Below are 17856 nucleotides of genomic sequence, written 5' to 3'. Positions count from 1 at the left end.
ACAATACTTTACCTTCCAGACAGACAGTACTGGTAGCTACCTTAACAATACTTTACCTTCTAGACAGAACTGGTAGCTACCTTAACAATACTTTACCTTCTAGACAGTACTGGTTGCTACCTTAACAATACCTTACCTTCTAGACAGACAGTACTGGTAGCTACCTTAACAATACTTTACCTTCTAGACAGTACTGGTAGCTACCTTAACAATACTTTACCTTCCAGACAGACAGTACTGGTAGCTACCTTAACAATACTTTACCTTCTAGACAGACAGTACTGGTAGCTACTTTAACAATACTTTACCTTCTAGACAGTACTGGTAGCTACCTTAACAATACTTAACCTTCTAGACAGTACTGGTAGCTACCTTAACAATACTTTACCTTCCAGACAGACAGTACTGGTAGCTACCTTAACAATACTTTACCTTCTAGACATACAGTACTGGTAGCTACCTTAACAATACTTTACCTTTTAGACAGTACTGGTTGCTACCTTAACAATACTTTACCTTCTAGACAGACAGTACTGGTAGCTACCTTAACAATACTTTACCTTCTAGTCAAGCAGTACTGGTAGTTACCTTAACAGATGAAACTAATAACTAGGATAGATTTGTATATTTTTTTATATCAGCATCGAAAACTTAAAAACAAATTATTTTTGCCTGTTGTCACTACTTTGATACACTCCTCTTAACTTTCCTGTCAACTCTCAACTATCTCCGTCTGTTCTTATCAGTTTAATATCAGTTCAATAAAATGCAGAAAAGTTTTATCTCCCACTATCCTTTGTTAATTAACCTCTAGTGATGACATGTGTTCCTCAGAACGTCAAGAACACTCCCATTGAGCTGAACAATCCTGCCAAGCATTTCTGTAGAGGCCTGACTGAAGGTGAGTTACATTACTGCCGATTGTCTACCTTTAATGATCTGTACTACAACATGTTATGATGTGTTTTCTGTGATTGTCAGACTGGACAGCAGACAGTGTTGTGGTGGCTGCCCTCGGTCGTCCTTTAGACCTGTATCACAACATGTTATGATGTGTTTTCTGTGATTGTCAGACTGGACAGCAGACAGTGTTGTGGTGGCTGCCCTCGGTCGTCCTTTAGACCTGTATCACAACATGTTGTCATGTGTATCACAACATGTTATGATGTGTTTCCTGTGATTGTCAGACTGGACAGCAGACAGTGTTGTGGTGGCTGCCCTCGGTCGTCCTTTAGACCTGTATCACAACATGTTATGATGTGTTTTCTGTGATTGTCAGACTGGACAGCAGACAGTGTTGTGGTGGCTGCCCTCGGTCGTCCTTTAGACCTGTATCACAACATGTTATCATGTGTTTCCTGTGATTGTCAGACTGGACAGCAGACAGTGTTGTGGTGGCTGCCCTCGGTCGTCCTTTAGATCTTGGGATGCTGTATGACTGCCACAGTGACTCATTTTGTTCAGGTACCGTATGCTTTTCCAGTTTTAAAGACTTCAAAGTATTTTCGATGTAGTTATTGTTTTGCTCAGGTATGTGTGAAGAGTGCATAGTTTAAAGACAGCTGTTTTATCTAATGTTTAAAAGCATGGACTGCATCAGCGCTGGGCTAGCAAAGGTATCAATTTGTTGAGTGCTGGACTTTATAGTTTATCTTGTGAATAGTTCATATTGTGAAATATGTATTATGATATATTGGGAAGTTCTGCAGGGAATGTAATATCGTTTTATCTCCTTAGATGTCAGTCTTTGGGATAACAGTACAATAGCTTCCATGCGTCAGTCTCTACCTCGGCCTCTAACAGAGGTGAAGTGTATTGAAGGAGACTCCTTACAGGACAGATTCAGGGCTCTGGATGTGACCACTCCTCTCAGAGCCAGTGTCCTGTCTGGACTGGTGGAGGTTGGTTGTGCTGCGGGATACCTGAACCATCCTGTTCAGTCCACACTGCAGGACCGGGTCACTCTACAGTACAGAACCACTACCAGACTGGACATGCTCAGTCACAGCGTTCTTCAGGAGGAGACAGACAGAACACAGCGAAAGGCAACTCATGTGGTCATGGCTGTTCTCTATGGAGCTCAAGCGTTCTTTATCTTTGATTACAAACACATCAGCGGACAACACAGTGGTGCAGGAGAGGCAGATATGCACAGTGTTGTGAAGAAGATGATGCACACCTTCAGTGCAGATCAGATCTTTTCCAGCTTGAGTGACACTGAGAAACTGAACAGTTCGTTGTATCAGTGTACTCTCTACAGTGATGTAGACCATGTCAATGGCTCCATGACGTGTGACAGAGCTTTGCAAGTGTATGAAACTCTCCCGAAGCACCTTGGACAGCAAGGAGAGAAAGCAGTGCCTCTGTACGCTTGGCTCTATCCTCTGAAGAATCTGAACAATTCAGTTGAAATTCTATATTTCACAAAGGCAGAGGGTGTGCTGGACTATCTGAGGCAGGCCACCATGAGATGCCAGGAGATGACAGACTTCACCAATGGTTGTGTGATGAAATGGTTTCCTGATCTGAAGTATAAACTGTCTAGATTATCAGAGCTTCTGCAGAAGTACCAGTCAGAGTTTAAGAGAGAGCTGTCCATGGCAGTAAAGACCATGAGAGAGAGTGAAGGGGTGGATGAAAACAGACTGAGAGACATTCTCCAGAACCATGACCAGTCTCCGTTCTGTCCTCAGTCCATACAACTGTGGCTAAACAACAAGGCAGCAGAGGTGAAGGCTCTGAATGTCTGTAAAACAAGAAACATCCCCATAATGAAATCTCAGGAAGAGCTGGGCGGTGTCCTCAGATCCTCAAAGGACAGGCTGCTGTGTTTCACTCTGACCTCTCTGGAGGATGAAGATCCATTCCTCTCGACCATGGAGCAGCACAAACACTCTGTTCCAATGAACACCGTGAACCAGTCTGATCTCACTGGACAGCAGGAGACACACTCTGTTCCAATGAACACCGTGAACCAGTCTGATCTCACTGGACAGCAGGAGACACAGCAACCATTCAAACCTCCAGATTTAACTCAGAAAATACAGTCTGACCTTCGCTTGTTCACCAAATCCTATGAAGTCAGAAGAGATGGAGAGAACATCAAGTTCATAGCAGCAGTTATACCAGATATCAGTGTTCCTGGATCCTCCATTCGTCTGTATCAACAAGGCAGTCTCATCACCACCAACTTCCAGCTGGGATTAAAACCTGATCCAGTCCAGGTAGCAGAGATAAAACAGAGCTGTGTCCTCCTGAAGTTTCCACAGTCAACCATCAGAAGACCTGAAAGGTACAGAGTAGAGTACAGAGTAGAGTACAGAGTCATGACTACTGGTGTTAGCAAGGTTAGCAAACGGCCATGGAATGTAGTAGACACTCTGGCTCCTGCAGAAACCTGTCTGGTGCCAGGTTTGAAACCGTTCACACTGTACCAGATCAGGTACTCTGTTATAGAACACTCTGGTATGAGTGACTTCAGCAAGGTCATCGAGGTCAAGACCCTGAGATCCCCACCTGAACAGCTGTTTGTGAATCATCTAGACAAGGAAACCGTCAAAGTGACTTGGCTCCAGCCTGAGTGTGAAGACGGTGCCTCTGTACTCCACTACAAAGTAGACTATAAAGAGGCAGGACTGGAGGGCTGGTCTACCATGGTAACAGAGGGACCTGAATGTAAATGCATCATAACTCTGAACCTCAGTACCTGCTACAGAGTCAGAGTGTCAGCTGTCTATGGAGAAGGAGACACCAGTGAACCCAGCAGAGAGACAGATGTCCCAGTCAATGGTGAGCTACATCAAGTCAATCTAACTTGATATGCATGTGAATAACATTTTAATTCATAACTTTTGAACAAAGGTCTAGCTATGAAAAATATTTGGTCCAATTCTCACTACAAAGTTTGGAAACCTCTGCCACATAGTCCAAACCCATTGTTAGTTTTTGTTGTAGAAGACATTTTGCGGTAGCCTATAGGTTAAGAGCGTTGGACCAGTGAGCATTAGACCAGTAACCGAAAGGTTGCTGGTTCGAATCCCCGAGCTGATTAGGTGAAAAATATATCAATGTGCCCTTGAGCAAGGCATTTAGCCCTTATTGCTCCTGTAAGTCTGCTATGACTATATGTATCTTCATACTGCTTTATTATGTAAGCATTAACACAGGACAAACTGTGAAATACCTCAGCAGTGTGAAGTGTGATAATGCGCTTCTAAAATGGATCACACATTCCCTCTGAAAACTACTATTTTCCGCTAAAAAATAATTTAAATATATTAATATAACATCATTACTGTTGTTACATAGGGACATGTGTCACGATCGTCTTGAGGCGAAAGAGAGGACCAAGGCGCAGCGTGTGAAAAATACATCTTCTTTTTATTTAGAAGAAGCACAAACGAAACAACAAACGTGAAGCTATACAGACTACGTGCCCACATGCAACACAGACATAGACAATTACCCACAAATGCATAATGCCTATGGCTGCCTTAAATATGGCTCCCAATCAGAGACAAATGAATGACAGCTGTCTCTGATTGAGAACCATTCAGGCAACCATAGACTTACCTAGACACCTACACTAAAACACAAACCCATCTACTCTACCTAAACCCCCTATACCATACAACCACCCAAGACGAGACAAAAACACACAAACATTCCCCATGTCATACCCTGACCTAACCAAAATAATAAAGAACACAAAGAATACTAAGGCCAGGGTGTGACAACATGTCTATCATTAAATATAACATCATTACTGTTGTTACATAGGGACATGTCTATCATTAATATAACATTACTGTTGTTACATAGAGACATGTCTATCATTAATATAACATCATTACTGTTGTTACATAGGGACATGTCTATCATTAAATATAACATCATTACTGTTGTTACATAGGGACATGTCTATCATTAAATATAACATCATTACTGTTGTTACATAGGGACATGTCTATCATTAATATAACATCATTACTGTTGTTACATAGAGACATGTCTATCATTAATATAACATCATTACTGTTGTTACATAGAGACATGTCTATCATTAATATAACATTACTGTTGTTACATAGGGACATGTCTATCATTAATATAACATCATTACTGTTGTTACATAGAGACATGTCTATCATTAATATAACATCATTACTGTTGTTACATAGAGACATGTCTATCATTAATATAACGTCATTACTGTTGTTACATAGAGACATGTCTATCATTAATATAACATTACTGTTGTTACATAGGGACATGTCTATCATTAATATAACATTACTGTTGTTACATAGAGACATGTCTATCATTAATATAACGTCATTACTGTTGTTACATAGAGACATGTCTATCATTAATATAACATCATTACTGTTGTTACATAGAGACATGTCTATCATTAATATAACATCATTACTGTTGTTACATAGAGACATGTCTATCATTAATATAACATTACTGTTGTTACATAGGGACATGTCTATCATTAATATAACATTACTGTTGTTACATAGAGACATGTCTATCATTAATATAACATCATTACTGTTGTTACATAGAGACATGTCTATCATTAATATAACGTCATTACTGTTGTTACATAGAGACATGTCTATCATTAATATAACATCATTACTGTTGTTACATAGAGACATGTCTATCATTAATATAACATCACATCATTACTGTTGTTACATAGTGACATGTCTATCATTAATATAACATCATTACTGTTGTTACATAGGGACATGTCTATCATTAATATAACATTACTGTTGTTACATAGAGACATGTCTATCATTAATATAACATCACATCATTACTGTTGTTACATAGTGACATGTCTATCATTAATATAACATCATTACTGTTGTTACATAGGGACATGTCTATCATTAATATAACATTACTGTTGTTACATAGAGACATGTCTATCATTAATATAACATCACATCATTACTGTTGTTACATAGGGACATGTCTATCATTAATATAACATCATTACTGTTGTTACATAGTGACATGTCTATCATTATATAACATCATTACTGTTGTTACATAGAGACATGTCTATCATTATATAACATCATTACTGTTGTTACATAGTGACATGTCTATCATTAATATAACGTCATTACTGTTGTTACATAGAGACATGTCTATCATTAATATAACATTACTGTTGTTACATAGGGACATGTCTATCATTAATATAACATTACTGTTGTTACATAGGGACATGTCTATCATTAATATAACATCATTACTGTTGTTACATAGAGACATATCTATCATTAATATAACATCATTACTGTTGTTACATAGGGACATGTCTATCATTAATATAACATTACTGTTGTTACATAGGGACATGTCTATCATTAATATAACATCACATCATTACTGTTGTTACATAGAGACATGTCTATCATTAATATAACGTCATTACTGTTGTTACATAGGGACATGTCTATCATTAATATAACATTACTGTTGTTACATAGAGACATGTCTATCATTAATATAACATCACATCATTACTGTTGTTACATAGAGACATGTCTATCATTAATATAACGTCATTACTGTTGTTACATAGAGACATGTCTATCATTAATATAACATTACTGTTGTTACATAGGGACATGTCTATCATTAATATAACATCATTACTGTTGTTACATAGAGACATGTCTATCATTAATATAACATCATTACTGTTGTTACATAGAGACATGTCTATCATTAATATAACATTACTGTTGTTACATAGGGACATGTCTATCATTAATATAACATCATTACTGTTGTTACATAGAGACATGTCTATCATTGAAACTTGCTACATACTGTAGTGATTTTAATCTACAATTTACTTTGCAGTGTGGTCTATAGACCTCAGAAAGAGAAAGGCCTCCCTCCTCCTAGAAGTGCTGAAACTCCAACCAGAGAAGAAACCAGTAGAGCTGAAGGGCTGGTCAGATGAAGAGAGTGAAGTGAGGAGTTTCCTTCAGTGTCTGTCCTACATCTCACAGCTGAGGTGAGTTGGATCAGTACATTTCAGGGATTGTAGTTGTCTGTCCCTGTATTTCCCTTTAGAGAGGAAGTTTGTAGCTTTCTGCAGTAACTTAATGTAAACTCAGCAAAAAAGAAACGTCCTCACTGGCAACTGTGTTTATTTTCAGCAAACTTAACATGTGTATATATTTGTATGAACATAACAAGATTCAACAACTGAGACATAAAATTAGTCACAGACATGTGACTACCAGAAATGGAATAATGTGTCCCTGAACAAAAGGGGGGTCAAAATCAAAAGTAACAGTCAGTATCTGGTGTGGCCACCATCTGGTCCTAGCCCTCACCCCCCTATACAACAGGTCCCAGACGTGCTCAATGGGATTTTGAGATCCGGGCTCTTCGCTGGCCATGGCAGAACACTGACATTCCTGTCTTGCAGGAAATCACACACAGTACGAGCAGTATGGCTGGTGGCATTGTCATGCTGGAGGGTCATGTCAGGATGAGCCTGCAGGAAGGGTACCACACGAGGGAGGAGAATGTCTTCCCTGTAACGCACAGTGTTGAGATTGCCTGCAATGACAACAAGCTCAGTCCGATGATGCTGTGACACACCGCCCCAGACCATGACGGACCCTCCACCTCCAAATCGATCCCGCTTCAGAGTACAGGCTTCAGTGTAACGCTCATTCCTTCGACGATAAACGCGAATCCGACCATCACCCCTGGTGAGACAAAACCGGGACTCGTTAGTGAAGAGCACTTTTTGCCAGTCCTGTCTGGTCCAGTAACAGTGGGTTTGTGCCCATAGGCAACGTTGTTGCCGGTGATGTCTGGTGAGGACCTGCCTTACAACAGGCCTACAAGCCCTCAGTCCAGCCTCTCTCAGCCTATTGCGGACAGTCTGAGCACTGATGGAGGGATTGTGCGTTCCTGGTGTAACTCGGGCAGTTGTTATTGCCATCCTGTACCTGTCCCGCAGGTGTGATGTTGGGATGTACCGATCCTGTGCAGGTGGTGTTACACGTGGTCTGCCACTGCGAGGACGATCAGCTGTCCGTCCTGTCTCCCTGTAGCGCTGTCTTAGTACGGACATTGCAATTTATTGCCCTGGCCACATCTGCAGTCCTCATGCGTCCTTGCAGCATGCCTAAGGCACGTTCACGCAGATGAGCAGGGACCCTGGGCATCTTTGTTTTGGTGTTTTTCAGAGTCAGTAGAAAGGCCTCTTTAGTGTCCTAAGTTTTCATAACTGTGACCATAATTGCCTACCGTCTGTAAGCTGTTAGTGTCTTAACGACCGTTCCACAGGTGTATGTTCATTAATTGTTTATGGTTCATTGAACAAGCATGGGAAAGTGTTTAAACCCTTTACAATGAAGATCTGTGAAGTTATTTGAATTTTTACAAATTATCTTTGAAAGACAGGGTCCTGAAAAAGGGACGTTTCTTTTTTTGCTGAGTTTACTAAACATACACATACTGTTTAAAAATATGCAATCTTACTTTGTGGTCAGGATTTTAAGGAACAATTTAAGTGGATGATGAGTTTAGAAAGATAGTCATTGTATTTTACCCACCATAATGTGACCATCAGAAATGCATATCATAACTCTCACATATTCATCTATTTGTTGTTAAACTGTTCTTGCAGTTTTACTCCTCCTCAGGATCAGAGAAGATCCCCTGAAGAGAGGAGAAAGAGAGAGAAGACATTCCTACTGAATCTGTGTCTTCAAGCAGCTCTCCATGAGAGAGGAACCATACAAACAACTGTAGAGAAAGTGTTGTCACTGTCTAAAGTATATCACAACCAGAAATGTGATTTCCTGCTGGATCTGTACTCACATGTGAAGGACTATGAGACTCAAACAGGCAGGAGTGTCCTTCCAGCATTACAGCCAGTTTACCAGTCAGCTCCTGCAGTCTGGTCCATAGACCTCTCAGAGAGAAAGGCCTCCCTCCTCCTAGAAGTGCTGAAACTCCAACCAGAGAAGAAACCAGTAGAGCTGACGGGCTGGTCAGATGAAGAGAGTGAAGTGAGGAGTTTCCTTCAGTGTCTGCCCTACATCTCACAGCTGAGGTGAGTCTGAACATGTGTGGTGGTTAGTGATTATGTGATGCTAGTGGTTATTATCTTGTAGAAACATTTGACATATAAAACTTCAAGTGTTGGTAAATCTTGTAGCGGTCTTGTTAGAGAGGGGTATAGGTAAAGATTTTGTTGGGGCGCCAGGCAGGTATTAACCCTGCAGAAAGGAAAAGAGTAGGATAGAGAGAGACCCACTACCAGACACACACACATCAGCAGAAGAGACTGTCTAGAGTGTAGCCTGTTAGCCAGATAGCCAGTGGAGAGAAAAGATAAGACACATCATATAAAACACCCATCACAGCACAGGGGTAACCCCACCAATAATACCTCATACAATAATGATGGCAGAGCAATTTAACGGCAACTTTATAGAAACAATTTACAAGAAAGAACCCAGTCATCAACATGAGAGGATTTGCAGTAATCTGTATTACCTCCCAGTGGAGGAGTGCAGAGGGTATGAATGGTGGGGGGTCATAGACAAACAAAGGCCTTAAAATGTCCACAATCTTCTGGGCCACATGTCGTTAGTACCACATCAATACAGTTCAAATAACAAGACACAATAAACTGGCAAGAAACCTCCCTTTAACTAAAATATCAACCCAAATACGTCTGGCAGGACAATAATAGTCCAGCGATGCTGTACCTCAAAGGGAAGAGCATTGAAAACAATAATAAAGTCTGCTGCAGTATAAAGCACTGGAGAGATAGAGAGGGACGAGAGAGAGAGAGAGGGGGATGAGAGAGGGACGAGAGAGAGAGAGAGATGGACGAGAGAGAGAGAGAGGGACGAGAGAGAGAGGGACGAGAGAGAGAGAGAGAGGGACGAGAGAGAGAGAGGGACGAGAGAGAGAGGGACGAGAGAGAGAGGGAAGAGAGAGAGAGTGAAGAGAGAGAGGGAAGAGAGAGAGAGGGAAGAGAGAGAGAGAGGGAAGAGAGAGAGAGAGGGAAGAGAGAGAGAGAGAGGGAAGAGAGAGAGAGAGAGGGAAGAGAGAGAGAGAGAGGGAAGAGAGAGAGAGAGAGGGAAGAGAGAGAGAGAGAGGGGGATGAGAGAGAGAGAGAGGGACGAGAGAGAGAGAAGGACGAGAGAGATAGAGGGACGAGAGAGAGAGAGAGGGGGATGAGAGAGAGAGAGGGACGAGAGAGAGAGAGAGAGGGATGAGAGAGAGAGAGAGGGACGAGAGAGAGAGAAGGACGAGAGAGAGAGGGAAGAGAGAGATAGTGAAGAGAGAGAGGGAAGAGAGAGAGAGAGGGAAGAGAGAGAGAGAGGGAAGAGAGAGAGAGAGAGGGAAGAGAGAGAGAGAGGGAAGAGAGAGAGGGACGAGAGAGAGAGGGACGAGAGAGAGAGGGAAGAGAGAGAGAGATAGAGAGGGACGAGAGAGAGATAGAGGGGGATGAGAGAGGGACGAGAGAGAGAGAAGGACGAGAGAGATAGAGGGACGAGAGAGAGAGAGGGGGGGATGAGAGAGAGAGAGAGGGACGAGAGAGAGAGAGAGAGGGACGAGAGAGAGAGAGAAGGACGAGAGAGAGAGAGAGGGACGAGAGAGAGAGAGAGGGACGAGAGAGAGAGAGAGGGACGAGAGAGAGAGAAGGACGAGAGAGAGAGGGAAGAGAGAGAGGGAAGAGAGAGAGAGAGGGAAGAGGGAAGAGAGAGAGAGAGGGAAGAGAGAGAGAGAGAGGGAAGAGAGAGAGAGAGGGAAGAGAGAGAGGGACGAGAGAGAGAGGGACGAGAGAGAGAGGGAAGAGAGAGAGAGAGAGGGACGAGAGGGTTAAAATTGGCAAAAAACACACACATTTCTTCACACAGGGTCGTGGGGTGAGACAGGGATGCAGCTTAAGCCCCACCCTCTTCAACATATATATCAACGAATTGGCGCGGGCACTAGAACAGTCTGCAGCACCCGGTCTCACCCTACTAGAATCCGAAGTCAAATGTCTACTGTTTGCTGATGATCTGGTGCTTCTGTCACCAACCAAGGAGGGCCTACAGCAGCACCTAGATCTTCTGCACAGATTCTGTCAGACCTGGGACCTGACAGTAAATCTCAGTAAGACCAAAATAATGGTGTTCCAAAAAAGGTCCAGTCACCAGGACCACAAATTCCATCTAGACACCGTTGCCCTAGAGCACACAAAAAACTATACATACCTCGGCCTAAACATCAGCACCACAGGTAACTTCCACAAAGCTGTGAACGATCTGAGAGACAAGGCAAGAAGGGCATTCTATGCCATCAAAAGGAACATAAATTTCAACATACCAATTAGGATCTGGCTAAAAATACTTGAATCAGTCATAGAGCCCATTGCCCTTTATGGTTGTGAGGTCTGGGGTCCGCTCACCAACCAAGATTTCACAAAATGGGACAAACACCAAATTGAGACTCTGCATGCAGAATTCTGCAAAAATATCCTCCGTGTACAACGTAGAACACCAAATAATGCATGCAGAGCAGAATTAGGCCGATACCCACTAATTATCGAAATCCAGAAAAGAGCCGTTAAATTCTACAACCACCTAAAAGGAAGCGATTCCCAAACCTTCCATAACAAAGCCATCACCTACAGAGAGATGAACCTGGAGAAGAGTCCCCTAAGCAAGCTGGTCCTAGGGCTCTGTTCACAAACACAAACACACCCCACAGAGCCCCAGGACAACAGCACAATTAGACCCAACCAAATCATGAGAAAACAAAAAGATAATTACTTGACACATTGGAAAGAATTAACAAAAAAACAGAGCAAACTAGAATGCTATTTGGCCCTAAACAGAGAGTACACAGTGGCAGAATACCTGACCACTGTGACTGACCCAAACTTAAGGAAAGCTTTGACTATGTACAGACTCAGTGAGCATAGCCTTGCTATTGAGAAAGGCCGCCGTAGGCAGACATGGCTCTCAAGAGAAGACAGGCTATGTGCACACTGCCCACAAAATGAGGTGGAAACTGAGCTGCACTTCCTAACCTCCTGCCCAATGTATGACCATATTAGAGAGACATATTTCCCTCAGATTACACAGATCCACAAAGAATTTGAAAACAAATCCAATTTTGATAAACTCCCATATCTACTGGGAGAAATTCCACAGTGTGCCATCACAGCAGCAAGATTTGTGACCTGTTGCCACAAGAAAAGGGCAACCAGTGAAGAACAAACACCATTGTAAATACAACCCATATTTATGCTTATTTATTTTAACTTGTGTGCTTTAACCATTTGTACATTGTTACAACACTGTATATATATAATATAACATTTGTAATGTCTTTATTGTTTTGAAACTTCTGTATGTGTAATGTTTACTGTTAATTTGTATTGTTTATTTCACTTTTGTATAATATCTACCTCACTTGCTTTGGCAATGTTAACACATGTTTCCCATGCCAATAAAGCCCCTTGAATTGAATTGAATTGAATTGAGAGATAGAGAGGGACGAGAGAGGGATGAGAGAGAGAGAGAGGGACGAGAGAGAGAGAGAGGGGGATGAGAGAGGGACGAGAGAGAGAGAAGGACGAGAGAGAGAGAGAAAGGGACGAGAGAGAGAGAGGGACGAGAGAGAGAGAGAGGGACCAGAGAGAGAGGGATGAGAGAGAGAGGGACGAGAGAGAAAGGGAAGAGAGACAGAAGGAAGAGAGACAGAGGGACGAGAGAGAGAGAGAGGGACGATAGAGAGAGAGAGGGACGAGAGAGAGAGAGGGACGAGAGAGAGAGAGAGGGACGAGTGAGAGAGAGAGGGACGAGAGAGAGAGAGAGGGACGAGAGAGAGAGAGAGGGACGAGAGAGAGAGAGGGACGAGAGAGAGAGAGGGACGAGAGAGAGAGAGGGACGAGAGAGAGAGGGACGAGAGAGAGAGAGGGAAGAGAGAGACAGAGAGAGGGAAGAGAGAGACAGAGAGAGGGAAGAGAGAGAGAGAGAGAGGGAAGAGAGAGCGAGAGGGAATAGAGAGAGAGAGGGAAGAGAGAGAGAGAGGGACGAGAGAGAGAGGGAAGAGAGAGCGAGAGATAGAGAGGGACGAGAGAGAGGGAAGAGAGACAGAGAGGGAAGAGAGAGAGGGAAGAGAGAGAGAGAGGGAAGAGAGAGAGAGAAGGAAGAGAAAGAAGAGGGAGGGAGGAGAGGGAAGAGAGGAGAGAGAGAGATGAGAGGAAAGAGAGAGAGAGGGGGAAGATAAATAGAGATGGGAAAGAGAGGATGAGAAAGGGAAGAGAGAAAGAGAGAGTGGTAAGAGAGAGAGAGGGAAGAGAAAGAGACAGTGGTATTAGACGGAGAGGGAAGAGAAAGAGAGAGTGGTAAGAGAGAGAAAGGGAAGAGAGAAAGAGAGAGAGTGGTAAGAGAGAAAATAAACCAGAGTTCTTCAGCATCACCACTATCAAACTGCCCCCCAGAGAGTCTCCTTTCTGACTGCTGATGCAAAGTGGCAGCACACGGTGAAGGCTCCGTATAAAACTACACATGTTGGTGAATCTGGGAACATTTATCAGCCCATTTCCTGACATAACTAATGTTGCATTACTAAATGTCACACATAAATAATTTGAATGTCGGTAAAATGAAATACTTTAACATATAACCAAAGCACATTATATAAATGTATAACTACTTCATATATATTTAACTATGACTGGTTTCATGTGTTCATCCATGTCTGAATCAGCTGTTACTGTCCTTGTTGCAGTTTATGTCCATGGGGGTCTTTTCCCTCAAAGCTGATCAAGATCCTGGTGGATCTCCTGTCTCAAGCAGCAGAGTGGGAGGAGCAGACAGGAGAGAAGACACTGAAGCTGGTATCATCAGTGTGTACTTACAGCACCTTCCCCTTCTGTGATGATGATGATGATGATGATGGTGAAGATAATAAGAAATATCAGAGTGATTTCCTGCTGCATCTGTACTCACATGTGAAGGACTATGAGACTCAAACAGGCAGGAGTTTCCTTCCAGCATTACAGCCAGTTTACCAGTCAGCTCCTGCAGTCTGGTTCATAGACCTCTCAGAGAGAAAGGCCTCCCTCCTCCTAGAAGTGCTGAAACTCCAACCAGAGAAGAAACCAGTAGAGCTGAAGGGCTGGTCAGATGAAGAGAGTGAAGTGAGGAGTTTCCTTCAGTGTCTGCCCTACATCTCACAGCTGAGGTGAGTCTGAACATGTGTGGTGGTTAGTGATTATGTGATGCTAGTGGTTATTATCTTGTAGAAACATTTGACATATAAAACTTCAAGTGTTGGTAATCTTGTAGCGGTATTGTTAGAGAGGGGTAAAGGTAAAGATTTTGTTTGGGCGCCAGGCAGGTATTAACCCTGCAGAAAGGAAAAGAGTAGGATAGAGAGAGACCCACTACCAGACACACACACATCAGCAGAAGAGACTGTCTAGAGTGTAGCCTGTTAGCCAGATAGCCAGTGGAGAGAAAAGATAAGACACACCATATAAAACACCCATCACAGCACAGGGGTAACCCCACCAATAATACCTCATACTATAATGATGGCAGAGCAATTTAACGGCAACTTTATAGAAACAATTTACAAGAAAGAACCCAGTCATCAACATGAGAGGATTTGCAGTAATCTGTATTACCTCCCAGTGGAGGAGTGCAGAGGGTATGAATGGTGGGGGGTCATAGACAAACAAAGGCCTTAAAATGTCCACAATCTTCTGGGCCACATGTCATTGGTACCACATCAATACAGTTCAAATAACAATACACAATAAACTGGCAAGAAACCTCCCTTTAACTAAAATGTCAACCCAAATACGTCTGGCAGGACAATAATAGTCCAGCCACGCTGAACCTCAAAGGGAAGAGCATTGAAAACAATAATAAAGTCTGCTGCAGTGTAAAGCACTGGAGAGATAGAGAGGGACGAGAGAGAGAGAGAGGGGGATGAGAGAGGGACGAGAGAGAGAGAGGGACGAGAGAGAGAGAGAGGGAAGTTAGAGAAAGGGAAGAGAGAGAGTGAGAGGAGGGAGAGAGAGAGAGAGAGGGACGAGAGAGAGAGAGAGGGGGATGAGAGAGGGACGAGAGAGAGAGAGAGGGACGAGAGAGAGCGAGAGAGGGACGAGAGAGAGAGAGAGGGACGAGAGAGAGAGAGAGAGAGGGACGAGAGAGAGAGGGACGAGAGACAGAAGGACGAGAGACAGAGGGACGAGAGAGACAGAGGGACGAGAGAGAGAGGGACGAGAGAGAGAGAGGGACGAGAGAGAGAGGGAATAGAGAGAGAGAGGGAAGAGAGAGAGAGAGGGAAGAGAGAGAGAGGGAAGAGAGAGAGAGAGGGAAGAGAGAGAGAGAGAGGGACGAGAGAGAGAGAGGGACGAGAGAGAGAGAGGGACAAGAGAGAGAGGGGATGAGAGACAGAGGGAAGAGAGACAGAGGGAAGAGAGAGGGACGAGAGAGAGAGAGAGAGAGAGAGAGAGAGAGGGACGAGAGAAAGAGAGAGTGGTAAGAGAGAGAGAGGGAAGAGAGAAAGAGAGAGTGGTAAGAGAGAGAGAGGGAAGAGAGAAAGAGAGAGTGGTAAGAGAGAGAGAGGGAAGAGGGAAAGAGAGAGTGGTAAGAGAGAGAGAGGGAAGAGGGAAATTAACCAGAGTTGTTTAGCATCACCACTATCAAACTGCCCCCCAGAGAGTCTCCTTTCTGACTGCTGATGCAAAGTGGCAGCACACGGTGAAGGCTCCGTATAAAACTACACATGTTGGTGAATCTGGGAACATTTATCAGCCCATTTCCTGACATAACTAATGTTACATTACTAAATGTAACAGATAAATCATGTGAATGTCTCTAAAATTAAATACTTTAACATATAACCAAATCACATTATGTAAATGTATAACTACTTCATACATCTTTAACTATGACTGGTTTCATGTGTTCATCCATGTCTGAATCAGCTGTTACTGTCCTTGTTGCAGTTTCTGTCCATGGTGGTATGATCCCTCAAAGCTGATCAAGATCCTGGTGGATCTCCTGTCTCAAGCAGCAGAGTGGGAGGAGCAGACAGGAGAGAAGACACTGAAGCTGGTATCATCAATGTGTACTTACAGCACCTTTCCTTTTCTCAATGGAGACAATTCTGAACAGAGTGATTTCCTGCTGGATCTGTACTCACATGTGAAGGACTATGAGACTCAAACAGGCAGGAGTGTCCTTCCAGCATTACAGCCAGTTTACCAGTCAGCTCCTGCAGTCTGGTCCATAGACCTCTCAAAGAGAAAGGCCTCCCTCCTCCTAGAAGTGCTGAAACTCCAACCAGAGAAGAAACCAGTAGAGCTGAAGGGCTGGTCAGATGAAGAGAGTGAAGTGAGGAGTTTCCTTCAGTGTCTGTCCTACTTCTCACAGCTGAGGTGAGTCTGAACATGTGTGGTGGTTAGTGATCATGTGATGCTAGTGGTTATTATCTTGTAGAAACATTTGACATATAAAACTTCAAGTGTTGGTAAATCTTGTTGCGGTATTGTTAGAGAGGGGTAAAGGTAAAGATTTTGTTTGTGCGCCAGGCAAGAAGAGAGAGGGAAGAGAGAGAGAATAGATAGAGGGAAGAGAGAGAGGGAGAGAGGGGAGAAAGAGAGAGAAGGAAGAGAGGGGAGAGAGAGAGGGAAGAGAGAGAGAGAGGGGAGAGGGAAGAGAGAGAGGGATGAGAAAAAGAGAGGGGAAGGGAGAGAGTGAGAGGGAAGAGAGAGGGCGAGAGCGAAGAGAGGGAGAGGGAAGAGAGAGAGAGACGGGAGAGAGGGAGAGGGAAGAGCGGGAGAGGGAATAGAGGCAGAGGGAAGAGAGAGAGAGAGGGGGGAGATAGAGAGAGGGAGGAAAGAGAGAGAGAGGGAGGAAAGAGAGAGAGAGGGAGGAAAGAGAGAGAGAGGGAGGAAAGAGAGAGAGAGAGATGGGGGGGAGAGAGAGAGAGAGGGAAGAGAGAGAGCGAGAGGGAGAGGGAAGAGAGAGGGGGAAGAGAGAATGAGAGCGAGAGGGAAGAGAAAGAGAGTGAGAGGGAAGGGAGAGAGTGAGAGGGAAGGGAGAGAGTGAGAGGGAAGAGAGCGAGCGAGAGGGAAGAGAAAGAGGGATGAGAAAAAGAGAGAGTGAAGGGAGAGAGTGAGAGGGAAGAGAGAGGGAATAGAGAGAGGGAAGAGAGAGAGGGATGAGAGAGGGAAGAGAGAGGGGAGAGAGAGAGAGAGATGGAAGGATGAGGGAAGAGAGAGGGAGAGGGAAGAGAGAGAGCGAGAGGGAATAGAGAGAGTGTGAGAGGGAAGAGAGAGAGAGGGGAAAGAGAGAATGAGAGAGAAGAGGGAAGAGAGAACGCGAGAGGGAAGAGAGAGAGCAAGAGGGAAGAGAGAGAGTGTGAGAGGGAAGAGAGAGAGAAAAGAGAGAGAGGGAAGAGAGAGAGTGCGAGATGGAAGAGAGAGAGTGCGAGATGGAAGAGAGAGAGAAGGAAGAGCGGGAGAGGGAATAGAGGCAGAGGGAAGAGAGAGACAGATGGGGGAGATAGAGAGAGAGAGGGAAGAGAGAGAGCGAGAGGGAAGAGAGAGAGCGAGAGGGAAGAGAGAGAGAGAGATGGAAGGATGAGGGAAGAGAGAGGGAGAGGGAAGAGAGAGACGAGAGAATGAGAGCAAGAGGGAAGAGAGAGAGAGCGAGAGGGAAGAGAGAGAGCAAGAGGGAAGAGAGAGAGTGTGAGAGGGAAGAGAGAGAAGAGAGAGAGAGGGAAGAGCGGGAGAGGGAATAGAGGCAGAGGGAAGAG

At 43.8% G+C, this 17856-nt stretch overlaps 1 protein-coding gene across 2 annotated transcripts; it reads left to right on the top strand.

The window, feature by feature from the left end:
- Positions 1 to 3392: 3392 nt before the first annotated feature.
- Positions 3393 to 16663, top strand: LOC120037051 (titin-like). Of its 2 annotated transcripts, none has more exons than XM_038983268.1 (3): positions 3393 to 3789; positions 6898 to 7054; positions 16475 to 16663. In XM_038983268.1, the coding sequence occupies exons 1-3, from the start codon at positions 3468 to 3470 to the stop codon at positions 16476 to 16478; spliced, it is 483 nt and encodes a 160-aa protein (XP_038839196.1). In that variant the 5' UTR covers positions 3393 to 3467; the 3' UTR covers positions 16479 to 16663. The 2 variants fall into 2 exon arrangements, with proteins under 2 accessions (XP_038839196.1, XP_038839195.1); XM_038983267.1 differs by lacking the exon at positions 16475 to 16663 and adding an exon at positions 9119 to 9220.
- Positions 16664 to 17856: the final 1193 nt, after the last annotated feature.

The sequence above is a fragment of the Salvelinus namaycush genome, unplaced genomic scaffold (assembly GCF_016432855.1).
Source record: "Salvelinus namaycush isolate Seneca unplaced genomic scaffold, SaNama_1.0 Scaffold1556, whole genome shotgun sequence".
NCBI classification, from domain to species: Eukaryota; Metazoa; Chordata; class Actinopteri; order Salmoniformes; family Salmonidae; genus Salvelinus; species Salvelinus namaycush.
Note: the sequence above shows the minus strand (reverse complement) of the source record. Positions and strands in the feature narration are given on the sequence as shown.

Excerpts from the sequence above, each read along its gene's own strand:
- LOC120037051 (XM_038983268.1), top strand. The coding sequence starts at position 3,468 with ATGAGTGACTTCAGCAAGGTCATCGAGGTCAAGACCCTGAGATCCCCA. Across the intron at positions 3,790-6,897 it reads GACAGATGTCCCAGTCAATG|TGTGGTCTATAGACCTCAGA; the intron begins GTGAGCTACATC and ends TTTACTTTGCAG.